General features: G+C 41.9%; 1 protein-coding gene across 1 annotated transcript in view; it reads left to right on the top strand.

The window, feature by feature from the left end:
* Positions 1–287: 287 nt before the first annotated feature.
* CARD6 (caspase recruitment domain family member 6) overlaps positions 288–11,078 on the top strand; it is a 54,751-nt gene continuing 43,960 nt past the window's right edge. Inside the window, 4 exon segments of the mRNA XM_028493424.2 lie at positions 288–314; positions 5,148–5,451; positions 7,124–7,181; positions 7,183–7,676. Of these exon segments, the coding sequence (XP_028349225.1) occupies positions 288–314; positions 5,148–5,451; positions 7,124–7,181; positions 7,183–7,676 (883 nt within the window).

The raw sequence follows: 11,078 nt of genomic DNA, 5'->3' as shown, positions 1-11,078 counted from the left end.
ACCTGTATTTGATGTGAGGGATGTATTTTCAAATCTTCATCTCCTGGCCACCCTTCCCCCAGCTCACTTCTGAAACCGTGTAACTCAGATTGGGACTCAAACCCAGCCAAAACCCAGATTGGGACTTGAACCCGCGGTGTTTTAACTGAGATCACACACCTGGTCTCAGGATTTAGACCCACGGTCTTTTCTTGATGTCTCATCACAGAAAGAATTCAGTGAGAGACAAAGTGATAGGTAAGAAGTTGATTTATTTAGAGAGAAACACACTCCAGAGGGTGTGAGCCATGTCAGAAGGCGAGAAAGGCACCAGGGTATGGGGTTGTCAGGTTTTTTAGGGGTGGGTAATTTCATTGGCTAATGAGTAGGAGGAGTATTCCAGCTATTTGGGGGAAGGAGTGGGAATTTCTAGGAATTGGGCCTACTTTTTTTTTAAGTAAATGTATTTATTTATTTTTGGCTGCTTTGGTCGTTGCTGCACGGGCTTTCTCTAGTTGCGGCGAGCTGGGGCTACTTTTCGTTGCAGTGCGCGGGCTTCTCATTGAGGTGGCTTCTCTTGTTGCGGAGCACAGGCTCTAGGTGCGCGGGCTTCAGTAGTTGCAGCACACGGGCTCAGTAGTTGTGGCTCACGGGCTCTAGAGCACAGGCTCAGTAGTTGTGGCGCACGGGGTTAGTTGCTCCGCGGCATGTGAATCTTCCCGGACCAGGGCTCGGACCTGTGTCCTCTGCATTGGCAGGCAGATTCTTAACCACTGAGCCACCAGGGAAGCCCAGGCCTACTTTTTGATCTTTATGGTTGGCCTTGGAACTGTCATGGCGCCTATGGGTGTGTCATTTAGCTTGCAGATGTGTTACAGTGAGCATATACTGAGACTCAAGGTCTAGTGGAATTAGACTAGTCTACCATCTTGGACCTATTTGGTTCTAATTAGTTTATGTCATGTCCTCGGGCTATGTCATTCTTTTTTTTTGTTTGTTTTGTTTTTTTTGTTTTTGTGGTATGCGGGCCTCACACTGCTGTGGCCTCCCCCGTTGCGGAGCACAGGCTCCGGACGCGCAGGCCCAGCGGCCATGGCTCACGGGCCCAGCCGCTCCGCGGCATGTGGGATCCTCCCAAACCGGGGCGCGAACCCGGTTCCCCTGCATCGGCAGGTGGACGCGCAACCACCGCGCCACCAGGGAAGCCCTATGTCATTCTTTTAAAGGTTTTGCCCTGCCCCCTTCCCTCCTGTTCACTTCCATTTGCATTCTAAGTGTGTGCAATGCAGATTTCCTGTTACCAAGGAACTGAATTTAAACTTCCTCCCCTAAATTTAAATTTTACTGTGAAATATGCAACTTCAAATAAACACTTTTCTTCCCATCAGCTTTGAGATCTCCTGGAGCTAGTTCTTGTGGGAGAGGAGGGTATTTAGGGGGAGCAGTGGGGAGGAGCTGGGGTTTGAGAAGATGGTTATTAGAATACCTTACCAACCAAGTTGAATTTTAAAAAAAGATTGGCAAACCTACTAACATTGCCAATCAAATTGTTAGTATTAGGTGGGATACATCTCTTGAAACCCATACCTTTGTGACACATTTTAAAACTCTCAATCTAAGTTAATTTTTAATGTCCTGTATGGATTCTCTTACTCTTTTTCAACCTTAGGGACACCAGAACTTAATGAATCATTATCCTTGGTTATGCTCAGCATTGGTCCATGCATGACCTGCTTTCACTTACATGTTTAACTATTTACCTTTAATAATTTAATAAACACCTATAAACTCATTCCCAGATGATATCCTATGTCTAACTCCATGGTTTCCCTGTCCTCCAATCCCATCCCATCCCTAGCTTCCCCTAACCAAGGTAGCCATCCTTCTGAAGTTCATTTCCTTACTTCTCATTTTATATAATTATATTGATTCCATGTGTATACCTAAAATGTGTGTGTATGTGTCTGTATTTACATTATTTTGAGCTTTTTAAAAAGGGTGTCATGAAGCATATAATATTTAAAATTTCCCCTTAATATTGTTATGATTTATTTATGTATACTGTGGGTCACTGAAGTTCATTCTTTTTCAATGCTGTATATTACATTATATGAGATACCACAGTTTACTCATCCAGTATCCTGTTGATAGTTATTTAGATTGTTTTCAGGTTCTTGTGAGCTATAACTGAAAATAAAAACGAACTAGATAGTTTTTTAAAAAATTAAAGTCAGCTAACAAGACAAAAAATGTAAACTATTAAAATAAATAGAAATGTTTAAAGTAGAAGGTATGAATACCACTGTAATCATATCACCAGAGATACCAGTGTTACAATTGGAGTATCTCTTTCCTGGCTGTCTTCTTTTAAATATAATGTATATGTATATACACATATTGTATACATACACCATACACATATTAACTTTTTAAATAAAAATGGGATCTATAACTTGCTATTTTCCATAATATATCATGGATATCACTACTTGTTAATATGTGTAGATTTACGTCATCCTTTTTTTTTTCTTTTTTTTTTTGTGGTATATGGGATGAGGGCAGAATGGTTTTGTAGCTTTTGCACTTTATTTTATTTATTTATTTATTTAAAGTCTTTATTGAATTTGTTACAATACAGCTTCTCTTGTATGTTTTGTTTTTTTGGCCGTAAGGCATGTGGGGCCTTAGCTCCCCGACCAGGGATCGAACTCGCACCCCCTGCATCGGAAGGCAAAGTCTTAACCACTGGACCGCCAAGGAAGTCCCTACTTAATCACTTTTTTTTTTTTTTTTTTTTTTTTTGCGGTACGTGGGCCTCTCACTGTTGTGGCCTCTCCCGTGGCGGAGCACAGGCTCCGGACGCGCAGGCTCAGCGGCCATGGCTCACGGGCCTAGCCGCTCCGTGGCATGTGGGATCTTCCCAGACCGGGGCACGAACCCATGTCCCCTGCATTGGCAGGCAGACTCTCAACCACTGTGCCACGAGGGAAGCCCTTCATCACTTTTAACTTCATTTTGGTATTGCATTGGAACTGAGCAGAGCTCTGCACCCCACTCCCACCCCACCCCAAGCACAAAGGCTCCTTCATGTCTCCTGCCTCTTGTTTATAGAAAAGCTGAAGTCTCCCAGGCCTCCCTGAGTCGCAAAACAGCAAGCTCAAGCCATTAATGATTAGGACAATAGAGTCAGAGACTCAGTGTCTGATGCACATTCCTGAGTTGTTTTACAGATACTGTAACTGCCACCAGAGGGGAAAAGCTAACTGCATGATGACTAGACTGTAGCCATGACATAAGCTGCTCCACCTTGAGCAGTACTGAATCTATGGCTAGTACAATTCCAAGAACTGGCCTTAAGAGAATGGGATTAACACTATTGCTCATAATAATCTATATCTTGGTGGGCATCAAAATAATTGTAGCTTGTTCTGCCTGCATATGTAAGTGGGCAACTAAAGTTGTCAGCAAAGAGATGTTGCAAACCCATGCTGACATCTTTCACTCTAAGAATACGGTGCCCTTTGTCAGAATGAAGAAGTTACAGAAGACAGACCTTCGCCCATGATCTCGTAGAAATGGAATGATGTTCTGACAAGTGGGGATTTGTAAGCAGCTTTTGGCAGGAGAAAGCTGTTTGCAGGAAAGACCTCTCTGCAGGAGGACCCTTTTGCCTTGTCACTAACCTTAAACCAGGCTCCCCCATGCTCTACTCATCTCCAGCCCTAGCATGCCTTTCAAATCTTGATCACACAATACCTTGCCTAATCTGTTGGTTCTTTCTATAGATCAAAGAAGTTGAAATGAAGAATAAGTAATTAACAGATGACCAGATCTCTTCCCTAGCTTCCCCTTCAGTAATCTTGCAAACAAACTGTGTGAACAAGATAGCATCTAAAGAAAAATCACAGGAAGTTGACAAGCCTGCATACAAGTCTGCACACAGTGGGGGATGGCGACTCCCACCCTCTATCTCAATGATTAACTGAGATTACTTCCCTTTTTCCCTATAAAAACTTTCATGGCCAAGCATAAGTTTCAGAGGTGGTTTTTGGGGACACTGAGTCCACCATCTCCCCAGATTGCCAGCATTCTGATTTAAAGCAACTTTCCTTTCTACCAACATTTGTCTCTGTCTCTCGAGTATTTTTTTTTTATTTTTATTCTTTAACATTTATTTATTTATTTATTTTTGGCTGTGTTGGGTCTTAATTGCTGCGCATGGACTTTCTCTAGTTGCAGTGAGCAGGGGCTAGTCTTCGTTGCAGTGCGCGGGCTTCTCATTGCGGTGGCTTCTCGTTGCGGAGCATGGGCTCTAGGCACACAGGCTTCAGTAGTTGCGGCTCGTGGGCTCTAGAGCGCAGGCTCAGTAGTTGTGGCACACGGGCATGTGGGATCTTCCCGGACCAGGGTTTGAACCTGTGTCCCCTGCATTGGCAGGCGGATTCTTAACCACTGAGCAGCCAGGGAAGTCCCTCAAGTATTGATATTTTGAGTGCTGAACAGCCAGACCTGATTAGGTAACACCATTGTTGATGTATCAACATTTGTTCCATAAACCCCCAATTTGTGGATATTTGAGTTATTTTCAATTTTCTGCTATTATAAAAATGTTGTAATGCAGATTCTTGCACATACATCTTTGGGCATTTGTCTGATTATTTCCATAAGATAATTTCCTATTCAGTGCAGTGGGATTGCTGCACTGAATGGTATGAATTTTGATTTTTATCTGTCACATTTATTTATTTATTGCTGCATATTGACAGATTTCTCTCCAGAAGGGTTAATCAATTCACATTCTTATTATCGCAGATAGAGCTCAGAGTAGAGAATACCTAGTCCAATCTGAAGTTCAAGAGAGGTTTCTCAGAGGAGTTGACTCAGAGGAGTTCTCAGGGGCTAAGTCATATGAAACTGAGTCAAGTCGTCAAAAAACGATAAGTAATCTACAGGGAGCCAGGGTCCATGGGGGCTGAGGGCTGGGTTCCCCCACTGCTTTGGCTTGTTTCTATCCACCCTCTCCAACACTAGGTGTCATTGACATAGTTAATCTTTGCCAAATAGAATTACTCTTTGCCTTAAACAAAACAAAACAAAAACAAAAACAAAACCCCAAAACTTGTATTTATGAATTGGAACTATTTCATAGTTCATTTCCTACTCTGCAGAAAACAGGAACATTGGCTACTGGGAGTATTCCCTCAGAAATCATAGAAAAAGAATGAAAAAAGTTACTTGAAATCCTCCAACAAGATCCTGATTGTACCTTAGATACATTAACCTCTCGGAGGCTAATTTCTGAGGAAGAGTATGAGATTCTGGAGAATATTACAGATCCCATGAGGAAAAGTTGGAAGCTGTTAATTTTGGTACAGAAAAAGGAAGAAGTAAGCGGTCAGCTTTTTCTCAACTGTTTACTTAGTACTTTTTCAGAGTCAACTACCATTTGGGACTTAAATCACTTAAATCATGGTAAGTTAAATTTCTACACTTTTTTGGGCTGAGAAGGAGGAGGCAGATTTCCTGAAAAAAAGAAAATTTTTACCTTTTATTTTCATTTGTCATTCTCCTGGAGATAATTTTCACTGAAATATGATAAAAGGGAAAAGTATCCAAGATTTAAAATGCAGGGAATGATGTATCTTATTGTTTTAGGGGATTTATAATTTTTTGTTCAAACTCAATCCAAAAGCTGCAATTTTTTTTAAAATATTTATTTATTTTATTTGGTTGTGCTGGGTCTTAGTTGTGGCAAGAGGGCTCCTTAGTTGTGGCATGCTAACTCTTAGTTGCAGCATGAATGTGGGATCTAGTTCCCTGACCAGGGATCAAACCCAGGCCCCCTGCATTGGGAGCATGGAGTCTTATATGCTGCACCACCAGGGATGTCCCCAAAACCTGCACTTGTTTTAGTGCTAGTACAAACTTATTATTCTGGCAGTGACATTCTGAAATACTCATAGTTGGAAAGAGACTACTGTTAGTGACACATCAGGATTTCCTTATGAAGTAAGTGAATTCATGGGTATTAACAACCTCAAGACCAAAAGCTGCATCTTTCACTTAGTACAGCCATTTTGAAAATATAGGAAAAATAATTTTTAACATACATATGTGGTAGATTAGCAACTTCATTTTTTTTTTTTTAATTTATTTTTGGCTGCGTTGAGTCTTTGTTGCTGCGCGTGGGTTTTCTCTAGTTGCGTCGAGCGGGGCCTACTCTTCATTGCGGTGCATGGGCTTCTCACTGCAGTGGCTTCTCCTATGGCAGAGCACAGGCTCTATACGTGCGGGCTTCAGTAGTTGTGGCTCGCGGGCTCTAGAGCGCACAGGCTTAGTTGCTCTGTGGCATGTGGGATCTTCCCGGACCAGGGATCAAAACTGTGTCCCCTGTATTAGCAGGCGGATTCTTAACCACTGCACCACCAGGAAAGTCCACAACTTCGTTTTCTCTGTGAGAAGAATGCCAGTAGAACCTTAGTTTTCTGGAGCAAATCAAATTCTAATTTTTCAACGTTCAAAGATAATTAGTGGCGAATGAGGGTGCACTTCTTCCAGAATGAATTGTTTAGCAGTTCTGTAAATTACTACCAGAAACAGGTGTAGCTCCTTTTCTAAAAAATAGTGAAGATTATTTTAAGAGATGTTAGAGAGGCAGAGGCTCAGATAAAAAGATTAATGTTAATGGTCTCTAATGTAGTACAGAACCTGTACGCTTAGAGAAATAGGTCTTGTTATTTCCAGGACTTATTCCAATTCAGAGCTATTTGCTTCCTGATTAGAAATTATTAGGATCAGATTTCACTAGCAATGGCCTTATGTAGTCTGAGCTGGTTTGGGGTCACAGTAAATCCACAAGTAAACACAGGATTCAAGTTTTCTATTTCACTCATTTACCCTTTGAGTTTGCTGTGAAAGACTCGAACTTTTGAGCAAGGCAGGAGTGTGATCTGATATTTTTCAGTGGGAGAAAGTTCTGACAGTTGAGTCGTTGCCATTTATGTAGGAGGTGGTAGGCATTCCTGTTATCCAGTGAAATAAAGGAGATGATGCTTTGAGGTCCTGGAAAGTCAAGTTATTATATAACATCTGTTAATTTCAAAAAAGAAAATAAAAATCCCCCAACCTTTCCTATTCTTTCCAGAACTTCTAAAACATGAGTATATAGAGCCACCGCAACCTGTGGGGGTAAGCAGGGAAGGTATTTTTTACTCCTGGAGAGAAAGAGCCTGAGAATCCTGAGATCACCACGTCCTTCAAAGAGAAAGAACACTTGGATTTGGAAACCTCTGAGTCTTTCACGGACAAGAAGGTTGGTTATCGGGAAACTGCTTGGTCCTCAAGGGAAAATGAGAAGGAATACAACACACCAAAATTCACAGCTCTGCAATTGGCTGAGAATGTTGAATATGAATTTCCAGCAACTCTTGAGTATTTACAGGATGAACAGAGATATGAGGAGCCAGATGATTCTTTACACTTAGGAAAAGAGGAATATCTAGAATCTGTCGGGTACTCTGAAAATGCAGACACCCCCGTGGAAGAGGATGCTTGTGATGACCCAGAGTGCATTATCTATGTCAGCAAAGAGGACTCTTTGTATTCTGAAACCATGGAGTTCTCTGCTGAAGAACCGAATTATGAGGATCCAGAAACTGGCATGTCATTGGAGGAGGAGGAGGAGAAAAGTATGGAAGGTATGGGAGTGATGTGTGTCTCGTTACTTAGGCAGCAACTTATTTTTAGGTTGCCATGACATAATGGGGAGAGGGGCTGAGGAAAGGCACCAGATGGCAGCAGAAAAGCAGCTACACAAAAATTTCTTGGACCTCTCTAACTTGGAATTTCCTCAGAGGTGAGTGTTGACAGGGAGGAAAACCCAGGACCTAGGAACAGTGGACAGTATAAGCTAAAGTAAATATTGACTATCAACTTAAAGGTTTCTGCAGTCACCTCCATCATACATATAACCCCTGATTTTAGCTGTTACCTTCTGTTCCTCAGATTAAGCCTTTTTAATCATTTTAGCTCCTTTGTGACCAATGGAATATGGGGGTTATGAACCTAACTATTGAAGTGGAAACACGAGAGGAATTTGTGATAAACGGATAAAATCCCAAAATAAAGCTTGTCTTGATCCAGTCCAAATATTGCCATGTTGATGAGGAAAGCTTGAATTTGAATATTTCTCAATGAAAATTCAAAATATGAGAAATGCTTAATTTGGAGAGATATTGTCTGGGAAAATAAACATCACCAAGTTCTGAGTACAGAAGGGGAAGGTAACTACCAACTCACATTTAGTCCAAATCCTGGGAATTCATAGTGCAGTTATGGGTCAGAAAAGAGTAACTTCCTCCTCAGCACACCTTGACATAGTTTCTAGGGCTGCTGTAACAAAATAGCACCACAAACTCGGTAGCTTAAACAATAACAATTGAAACGTATTGTCCTACAGTTTGGAGGCTGGAAGTCTGAAATCAAGGTGTCTCTAGGGTTGGTTCCTTTGGAAAGCTGTAAAGAAGAATCTGTTCCTAGCTTCTGGTAGTTTGCTGGAAATCTTTGGGCTTCTTTGGCTTGTAGAAGCATCACCTCCACCCTCGGCCCCCTCACCCTACCCCCGCAATCTGCCTTCATGTTCACATGGTTGTCTTCCTGGGTTCATGTCTCTATGTTCAAATTTCCCCTTTTTATAAGAATACCAGTCATATTAGGTTAGGGGTCACCATAATGACCTCATCTTAACGAATTACATCTACCATGTGACCCCACTTCCAAATACCATTACATTCTGAGGTACTGGGGCTTAGGATTTCAACATACGAATTTGAGGGGTACATAATTCAACTCATAACACAGCTCTTGTCCCACCCCCATACCTTCCCAATATATAGTTGCTTTTAGACCTCATTCTTAATTTTTAAAATATATTACAGTTGTTGCATAGGGTTGAATTAATTAATTAGTCATTGCATACTACCCTCATTATTCTGCAAAAAGCCCCTTTTGTTCATCTATTTCATTTTTTTCTCTGTTTCCCATTCACCTTCCTCCATAGGTAACATTCTAATATTATGTGTTTCTTGCATGATATTGTTTTGTTTTGCATGATTTTTCTGTATCATTTATTTATCACAATAATAATATCTCAACATAGCATCTCAAAATTAGGGTCACTTAAAACCATAAGAGTGTATAATTGTTCATGTGTCTATAGTTGGCTGAGCAGTTCTTCTGGTCTTCGCTGAGTTTACTCCTATATCTGTGGTCATCTGGCATAGGCTCATCTCTTATCTAGCAAGCTAGTCTGGACTTGTTCTCAGACTCCGAGAGGCATATTCTTATGGTGAGGGAGAGTAGTCAGAGAGAGACAGAGAGAGAGAGTAGTGAAGGCATTTTTAGGCTTAGGCTCAGAACTATCACGCCATCTGTATGATAGGTTTCCTAGGGCTGCCACAATAAAGTACTACAAAATGGTGGCTTAGAACAACAGGAAATATATTGTTTCACAGATATGGAGGCCAGAAGACTGAAACCAAGGTGTTGGTAGGGTCACACTCTCTCTGAAGACACTAGGGAAGCAGCTGTTCCAGCCCTCTCTCGCAGCTCCTGGTAGCCTGAGGTGTTCTTTGGCTTGTAGACCGTCTTCTTGGTGCATGTCTCTGTTTTCAAATTTCCTCTTTTTATAAGGACACTGATCAGTTTGCATTAGGGCCCACCCTAATGATCGCATTTTAGCTTGATGACCTCTGTAAAGACCTTATTCACAAGTAAGGCCACATTCTGAAGTACTGGGAGCATCAACATATTTTTTGGGGGGGGGATACAATTCAACCCATAACGCATATAATTCTGCCACACCCTGTTGGCGAAAGCAAGTCACAAAGCTAATTCAAATTCAAGGGTTGGGGAAAAATAGACTCCACCTCTTGTGAAGTAGTATTGCAAAAAGTATGGATGCCAGAAAGCCATTAATTGGGGATTTTTTTTTTTTTTTTTTTTTGCAGTAAGCGGGCCTCTCACTGTTGTGGCCTCTCCCGTTGCGGAGCACAGGCTCCGGACGCGTAGGCTCAGCAGCCATGGCTTACAGGCCTAGCCGCTCTGCAGCATGTGGGATCTTCGCGGACCGGGGCACGAACCCGTGTCCCCTGCATCGGCAGGTGGACTCTCAACCACTGCGCCACCAGGGAAGCCCATTTGGGGCTATTTTTGCAATCAATTTAACACCTTTAAGAAAATAGGTCAAGAAAAGTCTCAATAATAATGTAGTTATGACCTGCAGTATAGTTCTAATGGTTACCAATCCACTCTAGTTGACTGGAGGCACGTGGCTATCCTCTGTCTCTTTCCCCCGTAATATTTGTCTATGCAGCTGGGAACCGGAAAAAAAAAAAATCCAAATGCATCTGAGTCAAAGGAGAAGGATCTTCATGCTTTTCGTCATGTTAAATTTTATGCCCCCCACGCCCATCATTGTGTCTCAAGTCAAAGTCTCAGGAAGACTTAAGGCGTTGCCTGTGTGCTCTGCAATGTATAAGGTCAACTTGTATATGCATATCAATCAACTCCCCTCCCTTCTAGCTTATACTACTTGGGGTCAGTCGGTGGTAGGAACCCATATATTTACCATTTCCTCTGCCCTTTCTTCTTCCTGAAGATCCAAGTTTTAATTTGATGTTATTTCCTGTTATCCTGAAGAATTTTATGTATTTTTTGTTTATTGAAACGGCTTTATTTTGCCTTCAATCCAGAATATTTTTGCTGTAATGAATTTCAGATTGGCGATTTTTTGCCTTCAGTGTTTTATGGATGTCATCCCTGTCATTTGGCTTGCATTGTTTCTGATGCTAAGTCTTGTCATTTTATCATTGCTCCCCCTTAAGTATTGTGTTACTTTTCTTCTGGTTGATTTCAAGATTTTTTTGTGTGTGGTACACGGGCCTCTCACTGTTGTGGCCTCTCCCGTTGCGGAGCACAGGCTCTGGACGCGCAGTCTCAGTGGCCATGGCTCACGGGCCTAGCCACTCCACGGCATGTGGGATCTTCCCGGACCCGGGCACGAACCCGTGTCCCCTGCATCGGCAGGCGGATTCTCAACC

The sequence above is a fragment of the Physeter macrocephalus genome, chromosome 8, assembly GCF_002837175.3.
Source record: "Physeter macrocephalus isolate SW-GA chromosome 8, ASM283717v5, whole genome shotgun sequence".
NCBI classification, from domain to species: Eukaryota; Metazoa; Chordata; class Mammalia; order Artiodactyla; family Physeteridae; genus Physeter; species Physeter macrocephalus.
This window is presented reverse-complemented; position numbering and strand designations above follow the sequence as displayed.